Source organism: Hemiscyllium ocellatum, chromosome 1 (assembly GCF_020745735.1).
Source record: "Hemiscyllium ocellatum isolate sHemOce1 chromosome 1, sHemOce1.pat.X.cur, whole genome shotgun sequence".
Classification (NCBI taxonomy): Eukaryota; Metazoa; Chordata; class Chondrichthyes; order Orectolobiformes; family Hemiscylliidae; genus Hemiscyllium; species Hemiscyllium ocellatum.
The window spans coordinates 138,044,022-138,058,734 of NC_083401.1; the positions used below are offsets into that span (position 1 = coordinate 138,044,022).

At 40.6% G+C, this 14,713-nt stretch overlaps 1 protein-coding gene across 4 annotated transcripts in view; it reads right to left on the reverse strand.

The window, feature by feature from the left end:
• The window catches only part of pde5ab (phosphodiesterase 5A, cGMP-specific, b), a 175,523-nt gene that overhangs the window by 27,120 nt on the left and 133,690 nt on the right, over positions 1-14,713 (reverse strand). For 2 of the 4 annotated variants that reach the window (XM_060832412.1, XM_060832422.1), the window contains exons 10-12: positions 10,727-10,902; positions 7,998-8,057; positions 2,544-2,690 (exon numbers count right to left, since the gene is read on the reverse strand). In XM_060832412.1, the coding sequence (XP_060688395.1) occupies positions 2,544-2,690; positions 7,998-8,057; positions 10,727-10,902 (383 nt within the window). The remainder of the gene's footprint in view (positions 1-2,543; positions 2,691-7,997; positions 8,058-10,726; positions 10,903-14,713) is intronic. The other 2 variants (XM_060832403.1, XM_060832430.1) reach the window with 1 other exon arrangement.

Sequence of the window (14,713 nt, forward strand, 5' to 3'; positions counted from 1 at the left end):
TTGGACTATAACCTGGTGTTGTGTGATTTTTATCTTTGTTAACCCTAGTCCAACACCGGCATAAATCATGACATGAATATAAATTGCTCTCTAACTGTAAGTGGTCAATTTGTTAAATATTCCTGTTTGAGATTTTCAAATAAGTTGAACCAAAGCTATTTAGCAATCCAATATGAGAGTGCTAATTCTGTATTATGGAACACAATACAGGAGTACAATATGGTGATCAGCAATAACGTTTCATAGAAATGAAAGCATGGATGCAGTGCCTTAGTGATTTTACTAATCTGTTGGAGAGCGGATTACTGGACGGCTGTTTAATCGAGCAGCTCCTTTGAGCATTTACACCCACAGCCAAATGAACAGCTGCCTGGGAAAATGGTAAAGATTCCTTCAAGATATATTTTTTTAAACAATGCAAAGTGAAATATACTTCAAACGTTCTTAACCAGAGCCAGAACATTTCTTGCATTACCAAATAATTTTTTACTCAATAAAAACAGAACTCAATTGTTTTCAAATTGATTAGTATCGAGTCATAGAGATGTGCAGCATGGAAACAAACCCTTCAGTCCAGCTCGTCGACCAGATATCCCAACCCAATCTAGTCCCATGTGCCAGCACCCGGCCCATATCCCTCCAAATCGTTCCTATTCATACACCCATCCAAATGCCTCTTAAATGTTGCAATTGTACCAGCCTCCACCATTTCCTCTGGCAGCTCAGTCCATACGTGTGCCACACTCTGTGTGAAAAAGTTGCCCCTTAGGTCTCTTTTATATCTTTCCCCTCTCACCCTAAATCTATGCCCTTTAGTTCTCCCCCACCCCAGGGAAAAGACTATATCTATTTATCCTATCCATGCCCCTCATGATTTTGAAAACATCTGTAAGGTCACCCCTCCAGGGAAAACAGCCCCATCCTGAATAGCCACTCCCTGTAGCTCAAATCCTCCAACCCTGTCAACATCCTTGTAAATTGTTTCTGAACACTTTCAAGTTTCACAATATCTTTCTGATAGCAAGGAGACCAGAATTGCACACAAATTTCCAACAGTAGCCTAATCAATGTCTTATACAGCCGCAACATAACCTCCCAACTCCTGTACTCAATACGCTGATCAGGTCCTGGGGATTTATCCACCTTTGTGCGTTTCAAGACATCCAGCACTTCTTCTCTGTAATATAGACATTTTTCAAGATGTCACCATCTATTTCCCTACAGTCTATAGCTTCCATATCCTTTTCCACAGTAAATACTGATGCAAAATACTTATTTAGTATCTCCCCCATTTTCTGTGGCTCCACACAAAGGCCGCCTTGCTGATCTTTGTGGAGCCCTATTCTCTCCCTAGTTACCCTTTTGTCCTTAATGTATTTGTAAAAATCCTTTGGATTCTCCTTAATTCTATTTGCTAAAGCTATCTCCTGTCCCCTACTTACCCTCCTGGTTTCCCTCTTAAGTATACTCCTACTGCTTTTATACTCTTCTAAGGATTCACTCCATCTATCCTGTCTTTACTTGACATATGCTTCCTTCTTTTTCTTAACCAAACCCTCAATTTCTTTAGTCATCCAGCATTCCCTATAGCTACCAGCCTTTCCTTTCACCCTAAAAGGAATATACTTTCTCTGGATTCTTGTTATCTCATTTCTGAAGGCTTCCCATTTTCTAGCTGTCCCTTTAACAGTGAACATCTGCCCTCGATCAGCTTTTGAAAGTTCTTGCCTAATACCGTTAAAATTGGCCTTTCTCCAATTTAAAACTTCAACTTTTAGATCTGGTCTATCCTTTTCCATCACTATTTTAAATCTCATAGAATTATGGTCACTGGCCCCAAAGTGTTCCCCCACTGACACCCTAATCACCTGCCCTGCCTTATTTAGATTAGATTAGATTCCCTACAGTGTGGAAACAGGCCCTTCGGCCCAACAAGTCTACACCGACCCTCTGAAGAGCAATTCAGACCTATTCCCTTACATTTACCCCTGACTAATGCACCTAACACTACAAGCAATTTAACATGGCTAATTTACCTAACCTGCACATCTTTGGACTGTGGGAGGAAACGAGAGCACCCGGAGGAAACCCCCACAGACATTGGGAGAATGTGCAAACTCCACACAGACAGTTGCTGAGGCGGGAATTGAACCCGGATCCCTAGTGCTGTGAGGCAGCAATGCTAACCATTGAGCCACCATACTGCCCCAAAGTCCTAAGAGTAGGTCAAATTTTGCACCTTCTCTGTTAGGTACATCCACATACTGAATCAGAAAATTTTCTTGTACACACTTAACAAATTCTTCTTCATCTAAACCCATAACACTATGGCAGTCCCAGTCTATGTTTGGAAAGTTAAAATCCCCTACCATAACCACCCTATTATTCTTACAGATAGCTTACAAATTTCCTTGTATAATTTTCACTTACCAGATAAAAATATTGAAGCATATGTTGGCTTTCATAAAGGTTACTCAGGTGTAGTTTAAGTTTATAGGATTAATAACTTGCGATTGTTATAGATTCCACAAACCCCACTTTACCTCATATTTCATCTGGAAATTCTGTAAAAAATTCAGATCTATGAACATTCGGATGGTAGCCAGCGTTGTTTCGACTTCAGTCAAGTCAAAATCACTGAAGCTAAAATCTAGCAGCTTCAGTGAATGAGCAGAAGGGACAGCCATGGCCTGAAAAATAGTGAATATGATAAAACATGTTAATGATTTCTATTTAAAAATTTACTGGATTTTTTTCCACTTCATTGGTCATTTCTAATTTGTAAGTGATGATTGAACGAAGGCAGGTTACATGTTGTAAATGAGACATATTAAAGTGGAGGTGAGCAGTTTTACTTTGTCAAGCAGATGCAGAGAGTAGATTACAACAGCAGGAATTGGAAACCTGAACTCAGCTCATCCCCAACACGCCCGCATCAGTTTAAATGGAGGCAAGTTTAGACATACAAATCTAAATCCTTCTAGAGAGTTAGGTTGCTAATTCTAACATTTAAATGAGCCACATTTAAAGTCATTTTCATGCACTTATTGGATTTAACGGCTTCAGGCTGCCACAGTATCAGGGGTGAGATTGATGTCAGAAATCCGAAAATTAATTTCAGCTCAGTGTTCACTGTTGCTTTGTTAGTCTACTCTTAGAAAAAGACTGGGTAACAGGAGCTGTTGTGAGAAACTTAATTCTATACCTTGGAGGTCTTCACATGGAGAACATCAGGTTGGCTGATGCCACAGCTGCTTTAAGATTAGATTCGAAGTCAGACCATCAGCATCTACAGAAACAAAAGCCACTCTCTTGGCAACTGAGAGTAGATAATGGTCTTGGTAGCAGCAGAGGCACTGAGACAACTGGAGACACTATCCATGTAACCAAGCTCACAGACAGCAAAACATAAAATAGTGGAAAAGCTCATCGGGTCTAGCAGTGTTTATGGACAAAGAATATTCCAGGCAAGTTTGAGTTGGATTATCTGGGAGATGTCATGAGGCTTCCTATTATGGCAAATTAAATCTTGACCTATTAATAACAAGTAATCTTAAGGGGTGGCTGATATCCAACAAAGGATACCATGTCTAAATATAGTGATGTCACACTCAGGAATTTCATCAATAAATGGAAAATATGTGTAAACCACAAGGGTCATTGTATACATGTTCATGATGCACTGGGATGCACTCCTCATTACTCATGAGTGCGGTCTCTAATTGGGTGCTATATTCTGTACAATGGAATGTGGCTGTGAGGGCTAGAAGTGGAGGAAGAAGGCACTCTCCACTTAGCTGGTGATCCAACTGGACAGAAAGAGAAGCATGAAGAGGAAAATGAAGATGTGATATCAGCACCATATCAGTTAGCCACTTTGTTGCTTGGATGCCCCGGGTATTGTAATAGCTTTAAGGATCAGCTAGTCATTTCCTCTGAATGAAAGTAACTGTCATATCCCACTCCCTGTCCACTTCCCTATAATGCAAAGCAGTCCTGCAACAAACTGTCCGTTCATTACACATCCAGAAATTGAGCTCTCTGAATTTATTTCTTCATATTTTTCAACAAGCAGCTGAAAAACAAATTGACACCAAGCAGATAATGTAGGGTTTGCACTCAGTAATTTTAGATGGTTCGAATCACTCCCACATCCCTGGTTGTAGATGCTGGACTTACTCAGGGATTGTAAAGTGAAGAAGACAATAGACAGGTGTTTCAGGGAAAAAGAATTTCTGTGTTATTTACAATACAAAGAAATGGTAAGTGTAGTATAAAAGATACAGGTAAACGCAGGGAAATTGACACAATTGACTAAACAGAGGACAGTAACACTATTAATACACTACTAGCTAGATCAAACACTATCAGAACCTAAAACCTAATTACAGATACTTTAATCAGAATTCCTATCTTGGAGTCCCTATGCACTGTCACCACCTGCCTTCCCCTCCCTGCTAGCTAGGTCAGAACTTTGGGGTCTCAGCAGTTTCAGCTCACTACTGAGGAAAACGTGATTTTGAAGTACAGTTGGCTTATCCTGCTTGCCATATTTAGGTTGAGTCTGCTGATGCGGTAAGGTGCGTAGTGGATCTATCCAGTGAGTACTTGACTTTCCTTATGTTCTGCTTGTTTTGCAAGCCTGGTTTTCACCACAGGATGTGTCTGAGGCTTTGTGATACCGGTCAAGTCAGTGGTTTTCAGAGTTTGCCAGTTCTTGGGTCTGCTGGTCATGGTCGGTTGTTGTTGGTTCCTCTGGTTCAGAACAGGCCTGTGTCGGTATCTCTTGGAATTGCTGTGGGGATCCCCCTTCTGGAGGTAGCTCTTGGAAATAACCAGTGGAATAAGTTGTTGGAACTCTTCTTCTGAAGATAGCTCTTTGAAAGGCTTTCTCAGGTGAGATTGTGACCTGCAATTATACTGATTATGGCACCCCTATCTTCATGCCAAATCTATGTTTTCAATTGAGTTACTGATGTTCCTTTTGAAGTCAATTGGTTTCCCAATTGTTAAGAGTATGCGTGAATGTATTTTGATTAAACTTGAATGACCAATACCTCTGTGAATAGATTTTGATCAAAGTTGAATGTTCAGTGTATCTGTAGGCCCCATACTGTCTGGGCTGTGTAGCCTGAAGTGTAAAAGTTAATTTCAGTATCGAGAGTTAGGTTTGATTGATTGTTCTCTTAGAAATTCCAGGCTTAACAACAGTCCCAGAGAGAAATCATTCTGGTGCTGTTTTGCGTTTGGAGCCTGAGTCCAGGATTTTGTCCAGTATTTTGGATATTGGAAAATTCCAGGGTCTTCTCCAATATTTTAGATGATGGGAATTATTGCTCAATCTTACAGCAAGAAGAAGTGTTATGAGAATGTGATCCAAATTAATGCAATCTGGTTAATTTGAAGAAAAAGGGAAATTTAACAACACGTTCCTAAACATTAATGTGATCAATTACAAAGCTTTACTCCTCCTTTTCCATAGTCCTGGTATGATAAGCAGTTCCTCATCATTAGATACCAATTAATACAGAATCAAGTTCCATCAGCGAGATGAAGTTGGAAATGTTTCTGAAATATTTTAAGTCCATACCTGTCATGACTGATGTCATGCAAACTCTGGATGTCACCATATCCTTCATCTTAATAGATTGGCAGATACCTTGGCTTTTGCAGTGCCATATTCATCTGTATCTTAAATTTCTCCAGCACAATGGTAAAGATCAACTCCAACTGAGCCATGAAAAGAATGATGGTGAATTGAGCACCAATGACACAACGTTTTCAGTGTAAAATGAGATGGTTTGGTCCATAGTGCCTGTACCAGTTCTCCAAAGCACCACCTTACCTAGTGATGTCTGTGAGGATTCCTTTCAATGTGTTTTCACTTCTGACCCACAGTCGACCTCTCAGTCTGTAGCTCATATATTGCTTCACTTCCTGAATGCTGAACCTGACACAACATGGGCCAGGGTAAGTAGTTTTTTGGTGCTTTCATGAGCTCCAAAACCTGGAGAACTTCAGACTTTGTAGCAGACAGAGCAGGGCTCTGAGCAGTCTGCATCATCTCCCCACTGAAGCCATAAAGGTTATACTATACAGGAATAATAGGAAAAGGAGAGTAAGGCTTTGTCGTTGTTCTTTTCTTCCACCTCTAGAGGTATGCATGAGGATAGGAGGTTTTTCTGTATAAATTTCTATTGCTTATTTCCCTCACAAAAAAAAAGTTCTTTTTCACTGTATCCATTGTCAGGTGCTGGATGGTAAGTAGCCTTTTAATTTGTTTGATGTGAAGACATGAATTGATATGGGTCTGACTGAGGATATGTTGAAGTGTGCTTAGTGATTGCAGGACAACTTTATGTCAAAAGCATTGGGCAGTGAAAGGAATGATGGGAAGAAGAGGGGCCATTGTATTTCCTGGATTCATTCATTCACTGAAGCAATCTAAATAAAGCTTTCAATCATAAGAATAACCCCGGCAGCAATGCAAGCAACTGAGAGTGCATTGCCTTTAGCACTTGCTTCTTCCTCCTCTTTCACATCTTACTTCTCTCTCTCTATGCATTTTCCAATATTGTTCTGAACTCCTGGCTTCTTTCAGTCATAAGTTCAAGTTTCACTGTGCTATGCAGAGCATAGCAAACCACAAGCAATCTAGAGATTCTAACTGGTACATATTGATAGTAAATCCAGATCTGACCAGAAATCTGAAAGTCACTTTCAGCATGTTTCAAACCACATATTTAATGTGATATGATATTTATTGCAACAATTAGATATCAGCTTTCTCATGAGCCATGTTCAAAGGGAGTATTCCTTGTTGCTTAGCAGCCATCCCTTTGGATCTATTTCTGGGCCCAAAGACATCTGGGAACTTAGATTGCTGCAAGATGAAAGAAGCCTGAGAATCTTACAACATAAATATCATTTTATTGTTGCACACGAACATCACATTTATAGATGTGAGAGCTTTGCATTTGATTGTTAGTTCTGGGGGGGGGAGGGGGAGGGGTGTTGCTGCTTATGCAGAGCCAAGCTTGTGCAGCTGTGGGAACCAGCTTCAGCCAAAATGTCCACTCGGACTATCATCGCCGTGGAAGTAGTTCACAAATTGCTGACTCTGACAAGCAACCCAACTGTCATCAGCTTCATGCATTGTGGATCTTTGATGAGCAGACACTGTATATGACTGCAACACAGGCCTGGAGAGGTCCAAAGGCAAAACATTTGAAAATTGCAGTGATTTTGATTGGTAACGAAAGACCACAGTCTAACATGGCATCCTGAACCTCTTATGACACTGATGTTCAGACACATCGGGAAAGCTCAGCTGCTGCTATGGAGCCTGTGTTGAGCTAGTGCCTCCAGCAAGTCATATCTCTCTGTTGATCCCTTATCTGGTACTGCCCTTACTCGGGTCTAGCTATAGGCCTGTGACCACTGGCCTCCTGCTGCTGCTGTTGTTACTGGCCATACTGTTTGACAGTTGAGGGCCAATCTAATTTGCAAAAGGACTAAAAGATCAAACCTCCAATATGTTCAACAAAATTTTGAAGTGTGGAAAGCAATTTCTCAGCAAATGTACTATGAAGAACCCATTTCCTACCTAGAGCTAAGGAAGCAGCTTTGAGCGCTGAATATTGATTATCAAACTTCCTTTGACGTCAGTTCAACCTTCTCAAATGTCACCATATACTCACTCACTTTTACTGAAATCTACAAATACACCAATAACATCCAGCTCTATCTTAGCAGCTCATGCTTTAACTCTTCTACCGTCTTTGCATCATGTTAGATAAGGAGCAATTTTCTTCAGTTAGACATTGGAGAGACAGAAGCTATCACCTTTGGCAAATTCTGTAACAGTGCAATGATGCCATCTCCTTGCTCTGACATTGCAAGTTACTAGATGTGTGTGGGCACACATGGTAATGATTAAAATTGAAAGCTGAACAACATAAATTATGAGCAAAATATGAAATGAAAAGTTTTTTTACCGCTGTTACCTGAAGCGCCTCAGTTTCATTTTCAGTGGCAGATGCATGATATGAAAGGACCTGAAAAAATATCAAAAGACATTTGGAACAATTTCCAATTTCCTGGATACAGCAGTGTTCTGCATTGCTTGAAAGTTACTCTTGTTCTTATGAAGTTCACACCTCCAGAAATGGCACTAAACTGACAGATTTCCCTACATGACATTTGAAGAAAAAAAAGTGCCTGCAATAGTTGTCACAACACCAAAGCTTGGATCTTCAATTTAATAATGACAGATAGCTTAGAAATATTTTTCTACAATATACAATTATAAAATGACACCAAAGAGGAAATCCATACCTGCCTGCGCCATTATTTATAAAGTTTTACTGTGGGCTACATATCTGGACTAAGCACATTAAAATCCTCTGAGGACCATATCTGACTCATGTTGGAATGGAGAATGTCTGCAGTTTATTTGGCAATAGTGGTGCACACAGGTCAGAGGTAGAGAATAAAAAAAACACATGGTGGGAGGATAAACTGTATGTGCTGTGTAGAATTTCATAGAGTTTACAGTACAGATGAACAGGTCATTTGGCCCGACTGATCTGCATTTATACTCAACATGAGATTCTTTCTGCCCTGCTTTATCCATATCTATTAATATATTCTTCTGTTTCTTGAATCTATCGAACTCTCCCCTAAATACATCAATGAAAACTGCATCAATGATTCTTTCAGTAGTGAATTCTACACTTTAACTACTTTCTGATTAAAGAATTTTCTCCTTAAGAGTTAGCCCCTTGCTTCTGGAAAGCTGATCAAAAATGACTTATTCAGCTTGTTAAGAAAGCTACAAAGTAACTTGCTTTTGAAAAATAATACAGGAAAGCTTTGAGGATTAAGAATCTTGACAGAAAGGCATGTCGAGGATGGTGATAGAGCAATTGCTTCACTGGCTCTATTTGCAGGCTTCAGTGGGAATCTGGCATTCACTGTGCATTGTTGGTCAAAGGGGCAAATGTGAGGGGTCAGGTGTCATTGTGAATGTGGCAGACAGAATGTGTTGGACAGGTTCCAGCCAGTTTGCAGCTTTGAATCATTCAGCTCAGAGAAACATTGCTTCTTCTCCTCCTCCAAGCAGCGGTCTAAAGGCATTTAACCAATGGCTTTTGTGGGAGCCAAAAGGTTATTGCTAAGCAAGTATTGCTTGATATCACTGTTGATGACACCTTCCATCACTTTACTGATGCTCAAGAGTAGACTACCAGGGCAGGTTTTAGCCAAATTGGAGTTGTCCTGCTTGATGTGTACAGCTAGGCAATTTTGCAAATTGTTGGCTAGGTGCCAGTATTGTTCACTAATGTTTGCAAAATATTCAGCAGTGTTTGTTACACTTCAGATATATAAGTGGCTTGTGTTCAGAAAGATTTGGACAAAATTCTGGCTTGCACTGACAAGTCCCACAAGCACTAGGCAATGACAATCTCCAAGGAGAGAGAATCCAACCATCTTCCCTTCCCGTTAAATGGCATTACCATTGCTGAGTTTCCCACTCTTAACAATCTGTTTCTATTGACCAGAAACTGAATTGAGTCAGCCACATAAATACGGAGGGCATTAAAGCAGGGTCAGAGGCTAGGAATTCTGCAGTGAGTTACTCATCTCCTTTTCCAAAAGCCTGTCCACTATCTGCAAGGCCGCTATCAGGAGTGTGATGGAATACTCTGCACTTCCCAGTTGCAATCCCAGCAACAACCAAATGGCTTGACACCATCCAGGACCAAACATTCTGTTGGACTGACATCTCATCCACCACCTTCAACATTCACTCTCTTCACCACGACACACAGTGGCAGCAATGTGCATCATTTACTGCACTGCAATAACTCATCAAGATTCCTCTATCAGTGCTTTCCAAACATGTGATTTCTACCATCTAGAAGGACAAGGGCAGTAGATATATTGGAACATCATCATCGGCAAGTTACTCTCCCACTCACCATCCTGACTTGAAACTATATCAGCATTCCTTCACATTTGTTGGATGTGATAGTGCAGGATTACAACTCACCATCTCTTTCTCCAGAGCAATTACAGATTGGCAAAAAGTGCTGGCCCAGCCAACACACATCCAATGAACAAATGTTAAAATGCCTGATTTAACAATCTTAATGGATCCCTTATGGGTCCAATGGCTCCCAAGGTCAATTTACCTCCTCCAGAGGTGTCCTGGAACAGGATCCAAAGTGGTATTGTATTTCTGCAAAGACATTCCTTATCTATCCAAAAGAAATGAACTAAGAAAAGACTTTCTCTTACCTGGTCTAATCTCCACGTCCTAGGGACCCCAAAATCTCTAGGGACTCCAAAATCTGATTTTATTGAAATTTGTTGTTCTTTTAAATGGTTGGGATCCATGCCAGCACAAATTAGGGACTGCTCCAATTATGTTCCCATGCAAATGAGATGTGGGATTCAGAAACAGGAATTAGCAGTAGTGGAGATACTCACTATTATATCTAAAGTCTGAGATTCAGGTTTCCCATGTGCAGCATGCAGAAACTGGTAGATAACTGCTAGTGGTACACCTCTGGGATGAAAGCTAATTCTTCATAAGGACTACTCAACTACAAAGGACGAGGGCGAGGAAAGTCAAATGAGGTGCATAATGGTGTGCTGATCCGCAATCTGGAATTTAGCAGCCTGTGGTGAAAATTAAAAACTATCCTTATTCATCACTTACTTCAAGTGTCACAATTTGTTTTGCCATGGCCATTTCAACAGCTTCGTACATCTGAGTGTTCTGTATTCCCAAACCGCAAAAAATGGCAAATGCTTCCAGAAACTGTTCATCGTTTTTATTAAAGGCATTGATTTTGTCAACGTTTTCACCAATTTTGTTCATCAACTGACAGACACCTGAAATACATAAATGACATTCTGTAACCAATTAAAAGAAGAACTGATAGAAGATTTTATTGTTAGTTCAGTTGTGCAGGTATATGAGATATAGTACATCAGCTAATATATGGACTAGAATAAAGGAGTGATAAGTTAACGTAATATCACAAACAGTGTTTGCACACAATTAGTATCATTACTAACATCAGATTAACATATGTTACTGTTATGACAGATGCTTCTAATTGATTTACTCTGCACGAGTGACAAATGTGAACATTATGTAACTCTATTCCTAACAGTTTGCATTTGGTGTCATTTGAGGACAGATTCAAGATTTCTGCCGTGGAATTATGAGAGTTGAATTGCAGTGGTGGGAAACTTTTATATGCAGCTAACCTTCTGTCACTTGTGAAGTGAGCAGTTAAAAGTGGAAAACTGAGTGGACCTGTTGGGTATCCTTTTGCCTGCCTGATTCAATCTTCTTTAATCACAATAAAACCTCTGACATAATCTGCAGTGGTTCTCTTAGGCTATACCAATTGCGTTTCTGAGGATTAGCCACCGAAGGAAATTGTGTCACAAAACAATATTCCTGATTCCAGGAAAATAAAACAAAGAACTGCAGATGGTGGCGTTCTGAATTATCCAAAAATAGAAATTGCTGGAGAAACTTAGCAGGACTGGCAGCATCTATGGAGGGACAAAAACAGAGTTAATATTTTTAGTTCAGTGATGCTGCTGCTAGACATGTTGAGTTTATCCAGCAATTTCTGTTTTGCTGCATTTCACAATTCTATTGTTAGTTTATCTAATACCAATGCAAAATAAAAACAGTATCAGATATATTTACTTCAGATTACCACAGTACTATGCCTCCATTGGTAGCATTTTAATATTCCCTTTGGCCAATTCTTAAATAGTTTTACCTGTGGGCTTCATCCCTGTGATGTCAATGCGTTTACAAATGGGATTGTTTCAGCCTAACTTGCCTTGAAAAGATACCTTGGAATACTGTGTACAGTTTTAGTCCCCGTATTTTACAGAAAAGGATGTACTGGCATTGCACACAGTTCAAAAGAAATTCAATAGGCTGATCCCTGGGATGAAAGGTTTGACTAATCAAGAATGGTTGAACCGATTAGGCCTTTATTTGTCTGAGGTAGAAAATTGAGGGGTGATCTTATTGAAACATGCCCAATTCTGAGAGGCTTGACAGAATAGATATTGCAGTTTGGTTTTACTAGTGGATGTATCTTGAACTGGGAGAAGTACTCACAGACTGAGGGAAAATTCATTTAAAATTGAGATGCACAGAGCGTAATAAATGTATGGAATTATCTAACTCAAAGAGTTGTGGAGGCAAGATCACTGAAAACATTTAAAGAGAAATATCAAGGAATTGGCAGCTATGCTGAATTGGCATAAAAGAGGAAGTGAACCTTGAGGCAGGTCAGTCATGATCATATTGAAGAGTGGAGAAGGATGGTGGGACTGAATGGCCTACTCCTGCTCCTATTTCTGATATGGTTACACTCTCTCTCTCTCTCTCGCGAGAGAGAGAGAGAGAGAGAGAGAGAGACAGACAGACAGACAGAGAGATAGAGGGAGGGAGATGGGGGGGTGGGGGGGGCGCAACTGAGGGAGAGAGTCTTCTCAACTTGTGATGAACTCTGTCTCGTTAATTCCGTCTCCTTTCCTAAAACAAAATTCATTAGCTTGCTTGTATATTCCATGTTTTCTTAAGTTATATTTTCAGATTTCATAATTACAGGTGAGGCTTCACCTCCAAAAGGGGGATTGAGTTTAAGAGTCATGAGATCTTGTTGCAGCTCTATAAAACTTTGGTTAGACTGCACTTGGAATACTGCATCCAGTTCTGGTCGCCCCATTATAGGAAAGATGTGGATGCTTTGGAGAGGGTTCAGAGGAGGTTTACCAGGATGCTGCCTGGACTGGAGGGCTTATCTTATGAGGCGAGGTTGACTGAGTTCTGACTTTTTTCATTGGAGAAAAGAAGGAAGAGAGGGGACCTAATTGAGGTATACAAGATAATGAGACGCATAGATAGAGTCGATAGCCAGAGACTATTTCCCAGGGCAGAAATGGTTAACACGAGGGGTCATAGTTTTAAGCTGGTTAGAGGAAAGTATAGAGGGGATGTCAGAGACGGGTTCTTTACACAGAGAGTTGTGAGAGCATGGAATGTGTTGCCAGCAGCAGTTGTGGAAGCAAGGTCATTGGGGACATTTAAGAGACTGCGGACAGGCATATGGTCACAGAAATTTGAGGGTGCATACATGAGGATCAATGGTCGGCACAACATCGTGGGCTGAAGGGCCTGTTCTGTGCTGTACTGTTCTATGTTCTATAAAAGGTGAAAATTCTCAAAAAAAGAAGTCAGATAGGAGCTGAGAATCTGTTCACATTTCCCATGGGGTCTAGTGGAATAGTTTCATTGTCGTTGTGAACATATTAACTTCAACTCAGACTGTCATGACCTTGGTTGATCTGGGTCAATGTGGGTCAGGTGATCCCTGTGGCTTTTTCATGTTTGAGTCTTGGTCCATTCTTAAAACTGTTTTGGGTTATGAAAGTCCCAGGTGTCAAGATCAATTGATGGAATTTAAAGAGCAATAGACCGATTGTGTATTTTCATTGACAGCATGGAGATCCTTACACATCATACAAATTGGCCTAGTTGAACAGAAGGTGGCAGTCATAAACTGTATTTTTGGAGATGTTCATCAAATGAATATTCATGAAGTGCTTTAACACATTAGATAGAATTTTCAGACTTATGTCTGACTGGAATGACAGGATAAATATGCTGAGTGGGACCTAATTTACTAATTGGTGAGCTCCTTCACTTCCTTCACATTATCATCCTCCAATTTTGAGGATGCTGGACACTTTCCATCTACCTTTAGTGCTGACTCCAGTCCTTTTTATAGTGCAATGTTGCAAAGGCCACAAGAGACTACACAATGTTGGAGACATTTGCTGGGGCATTTTGCAAGGAGGGTCCAAATCTATCAATGCAGTGGAATCCAGACTTGAGCAAGCCAATCATTTACTCATTTGTTGCTTTGGTTGTTTTGATTTCCAACTCAACGCTGTCCCCATGACTTGTCCTACCTGCCTAGCTCCTTTTTCACCTATCCACTCCACCCTCTCCTCCCTGACCTATCACCTTCATCCCCTCCCCCACTCACCCATTGCACTCTATGCTACTTTCTCCCTATCCCCACCCTCCTCTAGCTTATCTCTCCACGCTTCAGGCTCATTGCCTTTATTTCTGATGATGGGCTTTTGCCCGAAACGTCGATTTTGCTAATCCTTGGATGCTGCATGAACTGCTGTGCTCTTCCAGCACCACTGATCCAGAATCTGGTTTCCAGCATCTGCAGTCATTGCTTTTACCTCTTGGTTTGTCTCCAGTTGTACCTTTCCCCTTCCTCTGTGGGAGGGTCTTCACTGAGGAGAGCAATGTCATTTTGAATGGGTAGTTCTTATCTTGCACAAGGCAACTACTGAGGCTGTTTGATGGAGATGGATGGAAGATACAAGGCACTCCCTGCGTATCTGGCGCAGACTTGCATAATGCCCCTGCGGTGGTCACAGACCAACTGTACATTATGTTAATGGAAATTCTTCTGAATAACAAATGGCTGGTCTAACAGCATCTTAACTGACACATGAGTGCAATCAATCATCCCCGGGAAACATGAAAATCCTTTGATTGAGACAAATCTACTAGCCCTCTAGGGTTTGACCGACTTTGCTTGTATACTGTGAATATATTTGCAGGTCTTGGCAAATTGAGAAC